General features: G+C 50.9%; 1 protein-coding gene across 2 annotated transcripts in view; it reads left to right on the top strand.

The window, feature by feature from the left end:
* Positions 1–11,235, top strand: part of hlfa (HLF transcription factor, PAR bZIP family member a) — a 57,773-nt gene extending 46,538 nt beyond the window's left edge. The window contains exons 3-4 of one of the 2 annotated variants that reach the window (XM_063030682.1): positions 3,912–4,132; positions 6,102–11,235. In XM_063030682.1, coding sequence (XP_062886752.1) covers positions 3,912–4,132; positions 6,102–6,302 — 422 coding nt within the window. In that variant the 3' untranslated portion in view covers positions 6,303–11,235. Of the gene's footprint in view, positions 1–3,911; positions 4,133–6,098 lie in introns of both variants that reach the window. The other variant, XM_063030680.1, reaches the window with a different exon arrangement.
* Positions 11,236–13,961: the final 2,726 nt, after the last annotated feature.

Raw genomic sequence — 13,961 nt, 5'->3', positions numbered from 1 at the left:
CACTTTTTATTGAATTGGGTGGTTTTTCATCTCCGGTTTGGACTAAGATTGTTGGTGTCTGGACCAAGCAGGAAGCCCCTTGAGCAATTCTGTCTGATTAAACCCGAAACATGTCCCACTCATCAGAAGGTTGTAAATTCTGTACAAACCCACGTAAGCTTCACAGGTGTCGGAAAGCTGTCCTAAACCAATTCAGCTGTCAGAACAAGGTATACACCCGAATCTGCAGGGTGCCGCTGGCAAGAGCTCAGTCACGTTCCAGACCTGGAGTTGGTGGAAAAGTTTTGCAAAGTTGGGAAATTAGTCATTATTGATGTTAGCATGGCGGTTCCTAATATAGTACTGATTCTTGGTAAATCTTCCGGAATGCTGCTGGTGCGAGACCTCAACAGTGACCATGATGGGGGGCACGGTAGCAAAGTGGTTAGTCTAGCACTGTTACAGCACCATCAACCCACGTTCAATTCCTGGCACTGGTCTGTAAGGAGTTTCTACGTTCTCCCCATGACGGTGTGGAATCCCTCTGGGTGCTCCTGTTTCCTCCCACGTTCCAATGATGTAACGGATGGGGGTTAGTGAGTTGTGGGCATGCTACCTTGGGGCCGGGAGTGTAGTGATACTTGCGAGCTAGCCCCAGGACATCCTCGGGCTGTGTCAGTCCTTGACGCAACCTGTCTGTTTTGATGTATGCCTGACAAATAAAGCTCATCTTTAATGCCAGCACATGTCAAAAGGGATTAGACGCACCTGCTGAAGATATAACTTGGTGAGCTGTGAGTATCACTCGGGCTTCTGAAAGGCAGATCTGATTGTTCACAACTTGTTAGACAAGAGCTCAAACTCTATCATAGTTTGGATCTGACGTGCATAAACATGGGAAGCCACTAGATTAGTTTTATTTGTCACAGGTACATCGAATCGTGTTGGAACTGTGTCATTTGCGTCAATGACTAATCTCTCAATCCCAGGTCAGGGAATGCCAAGAAAACCCGGTGAGACAGTAAACACAGGCGATTCTGCAGGTACTGGAAATCCAGAGCAACGCACAGAAAATGCTGGAGAAACTCAGCAGGTCAGGCAGCATCTGTGGAAAAGAGTAAACAGTCGATGTTTCGGGCCGAGACTCCTCTTCAGGACTGGAAAGGGAGGGGGAAGACGTTAGAGTAAAAAGGTGGGGGGGGGCCAGGGGAAGGGGGATAACCAGGTGGGGGGGGCAGGGGAAGGGGGATAGCTAGGTGGGGAGAGGGGCCGGGGAAGGGGGATAGCTAGGTGGGGGGGCCAGGGGAAGGGTGATAGCTAGGTGGGGAGGGGGGCCGGGGAAGGGGGATAGCTAGGTGGGGAGGGGGCAGGGGAAGGGGGATAGCTAGGTGGGGAGAGGGGCCAGGGAAGGGGAATAGCTAGGTAGGGAGAGGGGCCGGGGAAAGGGGATAGCTAGGTTGGGAGGGGGCAGGGGAAGGGGGATAGCTAGGTGGGGAGGGGGGCCGGGGAAGGGGGATAGCTAGGTGGGGAGAAGGGCCGGGGAAGGGGGATAGCTAGGTGGGGGGGACAGGGGAAGGGTGATAGCTAGGTGGGGAGGGGGGCCGGGGAAGGGGGATAGCTAGGTGGGGAGGGGGCAGGGGAAGGGGGGAATAGCTAGGTGGGGGGCAGGGGCAGGGGAAGGGGGATAGCTAGGTGGGGAGGGGGCAGGGGAAGGGGGATAGCTAGGTGGGGAGGGCCAGGGGAAGGGGGATAGCTAGGTGGGGAGAGGGGCCGGGGAAGGGGGATAGCTAGGTGGGGAGAGGGGCAGGGGAAGGGGGATAGCTAGGTGGGGAGAGGGGCAGGGGAAGGGGGATAGCTAGGTGGTGGGGGCAGAGGAAGGGGGATAGCTAGGTGGGGAGGGGGGCAGGGGAAGGGGGATTGCTAGGTGGGGGGGCAGGGGAAGAGGGATAGCTAGGTGAGGGGGCAAGGGAAGGGGGATAGCTAGGTGGGGAGGGGGCAGGGGAAGGGGGATAGCTAGGTGGGGAGGGCCAGGGGAAGGGGGATAGCTAGGTGGGGAGGGGGCAGGGGAAGGGGGATAGCTAGGTGGGGAGGGCCAGGGGAAGGGGGATAGCTAGGTGGGGAGAGGGGCCGGGGAAGGGGGATAGCTAGGTGGGGAGGGGGCAGGGGAAGGGGGATAGCTAGGTGGGGAGGGGGCAGGGGAAGGGGGATAGCTAGGTGGGGAGGGCCAGGGGAAGGGGGATAGCTAGGTGGGGAGGGGGGCAGGAGAAGGGGGATAGCTAGGTGGGGAGAGGGGCCGGGGCAGGGGGATAGCTAGGTGGGGGGACCAGGGGAAGGGGGATAGCTAGGTGGGGAGGGCCAGGGGAAGGAGGATAGCTAGGTGGGGAGAGGGGCTGGGGAAGGGGGATAGCTAGGTGGGGGGGCAGGGGAAGGGGGATAGCTAGGTGGGGAGGGGGCAGGGGAAGGGGGATAGCTAGGTGGGGAGAGGGGCCAGGGAAGGGGGATAGCTAGGTGGGGAGAGGGGCCAGGGAAGGGGGATAGCTAGGTGGGGAGAGGGGCCAGGGAAGGGGGATAGCTAGGTGGGGGGGCCAGGGGAAGGGGGATAGCTAGGTGGGGAGGGGGGCCGGGGAAGGGGGATAGCTAGGTGGAGAGGGGGGCCGGGGAAGGGGGATAGCTAGGTGGGGAGAGGGGCCGGGGAAGGGAGATAGCTAGGTGGGGAGGGCCAGGGGAAGGGGGATAGCTCGGTGATCGGGGAATCCCGGTGGGCAGAAAAGGTAAAGGGCTGGGGAGGGAGGAATCTGATAGGGAGGAGAGTGGACCATGGGAGAAAGGGAAGGAATGGGCAGGTGATAGACTAGAGGAAGAGGGGAGGGGGAGTGAAAAATTTGTTTACCAGAAAGAGAAATCGGTATCATGCCATCAGGTTGGAGGCTACTCTGATGGAGTATGAGGTTTTGCTCCTCCACCCTGGGGGTGGCCTCATCTTGGCACGAGAGGAGGCCACGGACCGACATGACGGAATGGGAATGAGAATCAGAATTAAAACTTTCGGTGGGAAGATCATCTGGGCTTCTGAAAGGCGGAAGTTCCACTTTTGCAGAATGGAGCGGAGGTGCTCGACGAAGTGATCCCCCAGTTTACAACGGGTCTCACCAGTGTAGAGGAGGCCGCATCGGGAGCTCCGGACGCAGTAGACAACCCCCCAGCTGATTGGCAGGTGAGGTGTTGCCTCACCTGGAAGGACTGTTTGGGGTCCTGAACGGAGGTGACAGAGGAGGTGAACGGGCAGGTGTAGCACTTTGGCTACTGCCAAGATAAGTGCCAGGAGGGAGATTAGGAGGGACAGGCGAATGGACAAGGGATTCACAGAGGGGAGCGATCCCTGCAGAAAGTGAGAAGTAGGGGGAGGTAAAGATATGTTTAGTGGTGGGGTCCCTTTGGAGATGGCAGAAGTTGTGGAGGATGATGTGTTGGATGCAGAGGCTCGTGGGTCGGTAGGTAAGGACAAGGGGAACTCTATCCCTGTTAAGGCAGTGGGAAGATGGGTTGAATGTGGATGTACGAGACATGGAGGAGATGCAGGTGAGGGCAGCATGAATGGTGGAGGAAGGGAAACCACGTTCTTTGAAGGAGGAGGACATCTCTGATGCCCTGGACTGGAAAGCTTCATCCTGCAAACAGATGTGGAGGCAAAGAAACTAGTGGTAGAGACAGATACATTAGGGATGCTTAAGAGACTCTTAGATATATTCACATTGACGGAAAGAAAATGGAGGCTGTGTGGGAGGGAAGGGTTAAATTGATCTTGGAGTAGGGTAAAAGGTCGGCACAACATTGTGGGCTGAAGGCCCTGTACTGTGCTGTAGTGTTCTGTGTTCTATTACTTAGATGTTGCAAATAAAACTAATCTTCTTTAAAATCTTTTATCCTTGCAGGCCAAATCCTACCGCCCAGCCGCAACACGCCAAGTCCGATTGACCCAGAGAGCATCCAAGTGCCAGTCAGCTACGAGCCAGATCCCGCTGACCTGGCCCTGTCCAGTATCCCGGGGCAGGAGATGTTCGACCCACGCAAGCGCAAGTTCACGGACGAGGAGCTGAAGCCTCAGCCAATGATTAAGAAAGCCCGTAAGGTCTTTGTGCCTGATGAGATGAAGGTAACTTGGAACTGGTTCAGCAAGGGGGGGAGGCTGTGTGGCGCGGTGCGGGCAGGCGGGTGCAGCGCGATGGGGGGGGAGGCAGTGTGGCGCGGTGGGGGGGGAGGCGTGGTAGGAGGAGGGGGGAGCGGTACAATGCTGGTGGTCTGACCACCACTTCCAGTAACTCGGCAGATTCTCTTGCCTTCAGTCATAGGGCACCACAGCACAGAAAATGGCCCTTCGCTCCATCAACCTCCTCCTGAACCACAGTCCTCCATATCCCACCCATCCAAACCTCTCGTAAATATTGAAATCCACTTCTATTGGCAACTCATTCCACACTCTCGCCAAACCTTCGAGCGAAGGTGGTTCCCCACAGCTTCTCCTTAAACATTTCACCTTTGATCCTTGTCCTCTTCTCACCCGACCTCAGTGGAAAGACCCTGTCTATACCCCTCATAATTTTAAATACCTCCCTCATTCTCCTGCGCTCCAGGGAATAAAGTCCAGGTGGGGTTGGCTCCCTGGCACAAGAAGTGAATAGCAGGGCCAGTTTATCCCTGGTGGGTAGATGGATACGATGGAAGGTTTGGAGAACTTAAGAGTTCTGGGGGTCTGAACCGGGAGGAGCTGAGGCTGTGGAACATAGACCATTATAACACAGTACAGGCCCTTCAGCCCACAATGTTGTGCTGACCTTTTTAACCCACTCTAAGATCAACCTAACCCTTCCCCCCTACTTAGCCCTGCAGTTCTCTACCTTCCATGTGCCTATCCAGGAGTCTTTTAAATGTCCCTAATGTATCTGTCTCTACCACCACCCCGGCAGTGTGTTCCACACACCCACCACACTTTGTGTAGAAAAAGCTACCCCTGACATCCCCCCGTACTTTAAAATTACCCCCCCCCATATCAGTTATTTCCACCCTGGGGGAGAAAATGTCTGATTGTCTGCTCGATCGATGCCTCTTATCATCTTGTACACGTCTATCAAGTCACCTGTACCTGTCAAAAATGTCTTCATCACTTCCTCTGGCAGCTCATTCCACGAACGGACCACTGTCTGTGTGGAAAGAGTTGCCCGTCAGTCTGTCCCCTTTCACCTTGGGCCAGGGTTTCCCAACCCTTTTTTATGTCGTGGACCCCCGGCAATTACCGAGTGGTCGGTGGGCCGCAGGCTGGGAACCCCTGCCTTAGGCCATGAGCATGTTAAGGGATAGGGAAGGCTTAAGGGGCTGAGCGAGCTTCTGCTGGTCATGTTTCCTTGCCGCCCTTGGATACATGCAGCTGTGGGCTGTGCTCTCTGTAGATCTTAGCGTGGGAAAAATGTGCACAGTGCACAACAGTTGTATGTGAGACCCCAGGGAAGCTGCAGATGCTGGCAACCCAGAGCAACACACACAAAATGCTGCAGGAACTCGGGCAACATCTATGGAGGGGAATAAACAGTTGATGTTATGGCCAAGATCTTTCGTCAGGGCTGGAAAGGAAGGAGGTCCTCCTTACAGCCCTTTCTCTCTTCCACCTCCCAGCTTCTCACATCATTCCATAAGCCCATAAAACACAGGAGCAGAATTCGACCATTTGGCCCATCGAGTGTTCTCCGCCATTCCATCATGCTGATTTTTTACCCTGTCCCCACTTCCTTCCATCTCCACCCTTCTCACCTGATCTCACCTGTCACCTGCCAGCTTGTCCTCCTCCCCCGTCCCCACCCCCCACCACCCTCCTTCCTACCCTGCCTTCTGCCTCCTTCCTTTCCAGTCCTGATGAGGGGTCTCAGCCCGAAACGTCGGCTGTTTATTCCTCTCCATTAATGCTGCCTGGCCCGTATGTGAGGGGCAGGCTTGGAAATTTGACAGCCGATCCAACCGGTGTCAGGTGGAGAATCATTCTCCATCAAACCCAGCTCCCTGCTCCCCTCCAGTGTCTCCCTTTTACTAAGTCTAACATCTCCCCCTTCCCTCAAACTTCAAACCATGAGCAGGATGAAAAGTACTGGGCTCGGCGCAGGAAGAACAATATGGCGGCCAAGCGCTCCCGGGATGCCCGGCGCCTGAAGGAGAACCAGATCGCCATCCGCGCGGCCTTCCTGGAGAAAGAGAACTCGGCACTGCGTCAAGAACTGGCCGACCTGCGGAAGGAGCTAAGCAGGTGCAAGAACATCCTCTCCAAGTACGATGCCTGACCACCACCCCACCAGAGGGCTCTGGAGGAAGTTTGCAAGACCTGATCCAGCTCCCCCCTGTTTCCTCCCCCTCCCCCCTCCCCCCACCACCTGTTCCGAGCACAAGCCAGGAGGGACAGATTGGCATCAGTTCCAGAGTCCTGTGTCCCCTTTGGAAACAGGGCCTACCTTCCCCCTAGAAACAGTAATCATAGTAAGATCTTCAATTTCACTTTCAGAGCCCCCTCCCTCCCCTGAAATCCAGCATGATCCATCTCCCCCCCCCCCCCACCACCACCCAGCACACAAACGGGTCGTCAAATGCTCTTAATCTCCCGTTTTTTTTTTAAACTGTTGTTAGATAATTGCAGAGTTTTAAAAAAAAGCATTTGTAATCAGTCACCCATATGGAGTTCTCTAGCCCCTGGGCTTCTAACCGCAGACCCTGCGCCTGTTTTTTGAGAACTCGTCTGTTGCTTCTAGATCCAAGTTCATTTCTTCCCCTCGCTTTTGGCGATAGGTCCTGCCTTTCCCCATAGAAATAGTCATCGCTGTAAGATCTTCAATTTCGCTTTCAGAGTTCCTAACCGCCCCTGAGATCCAGCATGACCCCCCTCCCCCATCCAGCAGACAAGCAGGTTGTCAAATGCTCTCAATCTCCTATTTTTAAAAAAAAATCTGTTGTTAGATAATTGCAGAGTTTTAAAGAGAAAACATTTGCAACCTGTCACTGACTTCTAACCCCAGGCTGTGCATTGGTTTTTTGACAGCTCATTCTTCCCCATCATTCCCACCTTCTCTCCCCCCCCCCCACTATTCTCCAACCTCTGAACTTCTGGTGAAGGAGAAAATGCTCAAGATTATATATAATTTAAATTTTAGTTGTTAACTGTATCTCCTTTCTCTGTGATGTATCCCTAATGTGCTTTTTTAGAATGAAGACGGTAACCTTTCAACGTTGGTGAACTTCCTCCTCCAAGTGCATGCTTGTTTATGAAAACAATTTAACAATTGTGATTTTACTCCCTTCTCCCAACACTCTTTTCATCTCCCTGAGTGTAAGGCATGGCGTGTTGGGCTAAGCTTTTATTTTTCTCCAAACTAAAAGCAATAATGGTATTTAACGTCAGTGAAGGCAAGGTTTGTGGTTGTCTTGGAGTCCTGGTTGGTCCAAGAGGGCTGGAAGAGCCTCCCTTTCTCCAAAGCTGTTGGGATCTCGGATTAATCAGTTGCTCTTTATGTCAGCTCCCCACCTCGGAGGTGGGGGCTGGCTGTCTGAACGAGGGGCTCCCATACCACGAAGAATTAGCACCAGCTATTGAGAAGGGGGATCGATTCTCTTTTTTAAAAAATCTGCAAAGAAGTGTAACCCTTGTGGGTTTTGAAGGCCACTTGATTTTGGATATTTGAATGTAGAGGTGGTCAGTACAGGCCCCCAGTGATCAGGGTTTAGCTGTGAATGGTGGTAATTCTCGCTTTCAGCCTGATTTATACTCACCAAAAGCATAGATGTTCTATATGATAATGTTAATGTTTATAGAGAGAATTATAAAGGTCCTTTTTGTACAGTATTTTTGAATGGAATGCTGACAAGTGTATTTTAAGAAAAATAAAGTTATATTATATATTGTGTATTCTATAAAGAAAGAGTTTAGATCATAGAACAGAATGCTTCACTCTTCAGTGGACAGGGAGAGAGGCTTTAACTTCAATGTTTGGATACTGGGGCAGTTGTCTTTTCCTTCAACTCAGAGACGCAGTAAATCAGTTTCTGGAAAGCTAAAAGTTTGTATAAAGCAGCCCTCTTCAGTAAGGCCCAATGATACAGATCAGTCAGGTTGGGTCGGGTGGATATGGCTTCAAGATCACATCAGAGCAGTTTGACTGAGTTTGAGCTCCTTGGTGTAGAACGAACTTCTCTTCTCTCTGAGTCTGACCCAGGGAGTGTGTGATGGGACGGTATAGAGGGAGCTTCTCTCTGAGTCTGACCCCGGGAGTGTGTGATGGGACGGTATAGAGGGAGCTTCTCGCTGAGTCTGACCCCGGGAGTGTGTGATGGGATGGTGTGGAGGGAGCTTCTCTCTGTGTCTGACCCCGGGAGTGTGTGATGGGATGGTGTGGAGGGAGATTCACTCTGTATCTGACCCCGGGAGTGTGTGATGGGACAGTGTAGAGGGAGCTCCACTCTGTGTCTGACCCCAGGAGAGCGTGATGAGACCATGAGGTGGGAGCTTCACTCTGTGTCTGACCATGGGAGTGTGTGATGGGACAGTGTGGAGGGAGACTCACTCTGTGTCTGACCCTGGGAGTGTGTGATGGGACAATGTGGAGGGAGTTTCACTCTGTACTTGACACTGGGAGTGTGTGATGGGACAATGTGGAGGAAGTTTCACTCTATCTGACACTGGGAGTGTGGGATGGAACAACGTGGAGGGAGCTTCACTCTGTGTCTGACCCCAGGAGAGCGTGATGAGACCATGAGGTGGGAGCTTCACTCTGTGTCTGACCATGGGAGTGTGTGATGGGACAGTGTGGAGGGAGACTCACTCTGTGTCTGACCCTGGGAGTGTGTGATGGGACAGTGTGGAGGGAGTTTCACTCTGTGTCTGACCCTGGGAGTGTGTGATGGGACAATGTGGAGGGAGTTTCACTCTGTACTTGACACTGGGAGTGTGTGATGGGACAATGTGGAGGAAGTTTCACTCTATCTGACACTGGGAGTGTGGGATGGAACAACGTGGAGGGAGTTTCACTCTGTATCTGACACTGGGAGTGTGTGATGGATGATGCGGAGGGAGCTTCATGTGTGATACTGGGAGTGTTTGATGGGACCATGTAGAGGGAGCTTCTCTCTGTGTCTGACCCTGGGAGTGTGTAATGGGATGCTGTAGAGAGAGCTTCACTCTGTGTCTGACCCCGGGAGTGTGTGATGGGATGGTGTGGAGGGAGCTTCACTCTGTGTCTGACCTCAGGAGGGTGTGATGAGACCGTGTAGAGGGAGCTTCACTCTATCTGACCCTGGGAGTATGTGAAGGGATGGTGTGAAGAGAGTTTCACTCTGTGGCTGATCCCAAGAGAGTGTGATGGAACGTTGTGGAGGGAGTTTCACTACATGTCTGACCCCGGGAGTGTGTGATAGTGCGGTACAGAGGGAGCTTCACTGTGTATCTGAGCACAGGAGTGTGTAACGGGCTTGTGTACAGGGAGCTTCACTTTGTGTCTGACCCTGGGAGAATGTGATGGGACAGTGTGGAGGGAGCTTCACACTGCGTCCAAACCCAAGAGTGTGTGGTGGGATGATGTGGAGGGAGCTTCTTTCTGTGTCTGATCCTGGGAGTGTGTGATGGGACAGTGTGGAGAGAGCTTCTTTCTGTGTCTGATCCTGGGAGTGTGTGACGGGTAGGTGCAGAGGGAGCTTCTTTCTGTGTCCGATCCTGGGAGTGTGTGATGGGACAGTGTGGAGGGAGCTTCACTCTGTATCTGGCCCTGGGAATATGTGATGGGACAGTGTGGAGGGAGCTTCTTTCTGCATCTGATCCTGGGAGTGTGTGATGGGTAGGTGCAGAGGGAGGTGTGCTCTGTGTCTCACCTGCATCTCCTTGCTGTGGGTACATCTAATAGGACATTGTAGGGAGAGCTTTGCCCTGATCCTAACTTTAGAAATATCTTCCCAGGGAAGCCTTGGAACTACTCTAATGAGCAAAGTTTTGGTGCAAACCGTTTACTGAGATTTTTCTCCTTACACATCAATCATGGGGTAATGTGATTCCCTGAGAATTAATCTCAGCATTTGGGTCTTGTTCCGCTCTAGTTGTTGGCTTGTGGTCCTGATAAAGTTAAAACCATGAAATTGTTCCTACATTAAGTCACACTCTAGGGTCAGAATTCGGCACATTCTGGGCCCGTGGAGATGCACTAGAATTCTGAAACTCTTAGTAAATGATGTTGGGTATAGGTAGCAGGTCAGGTTACAGGGAGATCTTTGACTGGGTCTTTTTGTCAGTCCCTTGACAAAGCAGCATAATTATGGGCTCACTAATGCTGATTGCTACTTGGAAGAGGCAGGCAAGTTGTAATGTCCTTTATCTCTCAGAAGCTACCCTGAGGACGCTTTCCAGCATTTTCTGTTTTGTTTGGGACATACAGCAGGGAATGAGTGCCTTTTCATCTGCGATGAAACCCATGTTTAACTGGGGAAGGTTTAGCTTACAGATCAGTGTATTTGCTTTCAATTCCTATTTATTTAAAGCTTTGAACAATATAATTGTGACCTCCACTCCCTTTCCTCGCCAGGCATTTCTCTGCTGCTGCAGAATATTGATAATGAATCAATGTGTGGAGAAATCCTGGGCGAAGTGGCAGGTGGTGGGATTTGTCCAAGCTGAGTGCAGGGGAATGCTTTCTCCATGTAAAGCAGAATTTGTATATTTACGAAATGAAAGGGGAACGGCTGATTGTGAAGATCCAAATTGAAAACTGAAATTGCTGGAATAGACCCATCAAACCCCGATGTGTGATGAGGCGTTAAGATGCAATTCTTCAAAAACCCGATCTCTATCTGCCTTTTATAACTGAGCTGCTATGTTAAGTTTTTTTTTAATTTATGTATTTAGTAATTGGTCACAATTGAGCAAGGACGTTTATAAAGCCTTCACTCTAAACCTAAGAGGATGTCTAAGTCTTTTAGCTTCAACGCTTACTAATTTATAATAACATTACAAATAAAGTGTTTTATTTTCAGTGGAGTGATGTTTTTTTTTCAAGAAAGATCAAATTAAAGAAGAAAAAAGAATCATCAACCCATTGTATTCCTGGCAACACTGTCAGGTGATCAGTTATAAAAGTAAGTAACCAGAATACTTTTCAGTTGTCTCCTAGTTTGCATCTATTGTGCAGCCCGTTCCCAGCTGTATGTATTTGTAGAACTGTTTTAATAAATTCTCTTGTTGCCTTGGCTGTATTTCCTCCTTGTTTACTCTTGCTGTTTGCCTGATGCCCGTGGAGTCGACTTCCAGGAGTGGATGGCTGCCTGTGTTTGGCGGTGGCTGATTGCCAAGTTATCTTCAGACACGGTTCCCAAATTCAGTGCAGACTATCACTGTGCTAGGAATGGCTGGCTTTGGGACCGCCTGAACAGACAGGCGAGCTCCCAGAGTTCAAATGGGAATCAAAAGAGCCTGTGTCCGTGTAACCTCCCGCAGTACACTCAGCCAGTCCCGTCGTGGACACCAGCCTCCCCGCCATTGGGGACATCTTCAAACAGCAATGCCTCAGGAAGGCAGCATCCATCATTAAGGGCCCTCATCACCCAGCAGCTGCCCCCTTCTCATTACCCCGTCAGAGAGGAGGTGCAGGAGCCTGAACACTTGTTCAATGTTTTAGGCTCGCCCCACCCACCCCATCAGATTTCTGAACGGTCCATGAACACTGCTGTGCTATTTTGCACTGCAAATTTATTTAATATTCCTTATTGAATACGATCTAAGTATTTTGCTCTCATTTTCCATGTGCACACTCACACACAGTATATATAAAATAGATAATTTTCTGTATTGCACTGTACCGCTGCCACAAAACAACAAATAACTTCAGGACGTGATGGCGATAAACCTGATTCTGATAATCAGACACCAAGGTCAGAACACAGGCTGCAAGTTTCACCTCGGGAGGCCACTTTAGAGATTTGCTTTGGAAACTGATAAGTAATTATTTCCTACTGATAGTTGAGGAACGATGCTGTATTGAACAGTGTAACGTGTATGGATTCTTCAAGCCCATTGAGTGCAGGGATTGCCTGACTGTCCCATTGTAAGTAGGCACAGGAAGTTCAGGATAACTGGTCCTCATTGATTCAAATTCAGATTTATTTATTGATAACACATAATGCAAACTTATAGTGAACTGCGTCATTTGCGTTAACAATCAACTTCACCTAACGATGTGCTGGGGGCAGCCTGCAAATCAGAGCGTGCCCACAATGCTGGGCAGAGCAAGACAGAACACAAGTAGCAACAAGTCAAAACAAGCCCTGTTCCTCCTTCCCACCCAAACACACGGACATGTGGGCAATCCTCCAGCTACAGGGCAGGGCTCCAGGCTTTGGCCATCGGAATTCTAGAGTACCGATCAATCTTCAAGTTCCAATCTTCAGTATTAACTCACAGATTAGGCAGTGACGGGTCTCGAACTCCGGGTGTACTGAGTGACCAGCCTTCATGCCTCCTGGTCTCTGCATCACCACCCATTACAATACTAGAGGTTATATAGCTACTGTATCTGATGATTTTGTATAGAACCCGTTTTAGCCCAGAACACACACAGACTGTGGTCATCTCTGCTGTGAAAATGGCCTTATTCCCTGCAGTGCAGGAGAATGAGGGGAGATTTGACAGAGATATACAAAATTATGAGGGTATAGATAGGGTAAATGCAAGCAACACACACAAAATGCTGGTGGAGCACAGCAGGCCAAGGCAGCATCTATAAATCGCTAATGCAAGAGTGCATAATTTTAAGGTGATTGGAGAAATCTATAGGGGGATGGCAGAGGTAAGGTTTTTATACAGGCAGTATTGGGCATGTTTTTGGGTGGTGGTAGACGCAGAAACGTTAGAAACATTTAGACTCTTAGATAGGCACATGGAAGGAAAATGGATGTTCATGTGGGAGGAAAGGACTGGCCCTCAATTTCTGTTCATCCCCTGGCACCATGTTCCACACACCCACCTCTCTCTGTGTACAACAATTTACCTTTGATGTACCCCCTGAATTTTCCTCCAGTCAGTTTTAAATTATGCCCTCTTGCATTAACGATTGGCATCCTGGGAAAAAGTCTCTGGCTGTCCACTTGATCTACGTCTCTTATCATCTTGTACACCTCCATCAAGTCACCTCTCATCCTCCTTCACTCCAAAGAGGAAAGCCCTAGCTCATTGAACCTATACTAATATGACACCCTCTCTAATCTAGGCAGCACCCTGGTAAATCTCTGCACCCTCTCTAATCCAGGCAGCACCCTGGTAAATCTCCTCTGCACCCTCTCTGATCCAGGCAGCATCCTGGTGAATCTCCTCTGCACCTTCTCTGATCCAGGCAGCATCCTGGTGAATCTCCTCTGCACCCTCTCTAAAGCTTCCACATCCTCCCTATAATGAGGCAACCAGAAGTGAACACAATACTCCAGGTATGGTCTAACACGTTGCGTGATGCAGGTTTGCGAGCTGCGGTCTCTGGAGGGTGCTCTCACTGAGGCGCAGATACAGAGCGATGTACTTTGGATCTGGAATGGAGCATGTGACCCCTGCACTGAGTTGGTATTGTCGACATTAGATGAGCAAAGACTTAGGCTGCTGCCTGCTAGAGTCGCACAGTCAACGGGTTATACAGCACGGAAACAGACCCTTCAGCCCATCTGATCCATACTGACCAAGTTGCCCCATTGGCCAGTGTTTGGCTCAGAACCATCTAAATCTTTACCTGCCCAGCTGTCTTTTACGCAGTGTTATTTGGTCTGCCCCGGGAGCTCATTCCATGTACGCACTAGCGTTTGTGTTTAAAAAGTAGTTACCCCTCCGTAGCTTAGCGGTCAGCGGGACAATATAACCAGTTTGGGGTTGAAGTTCGGTGTTCAATTCTGCTGCCATCTATAAGGCGTTTGTACACTCTCGCTATTGCCATGTG

This window comes from Mobula hypostoma, chromosome 22, assembly GCF_963921235.1.
Source record: "Mobula hypostoma chromosome 22, sMobHyp1.1, whole genome shotgun sequence".
NCBI classification, from domain to species: domain Eukaryota; kingdom Metazoa; phylum Chordata; class Chondrichthyes; order Myliobatiformes; family Myliobatidae; genus Mobula; species Mobula hypostoma.
Note: the sequence above shows the minus strand (reverse complement) of the source record. Positions and strands in the feature narration are given on the sequence as shown.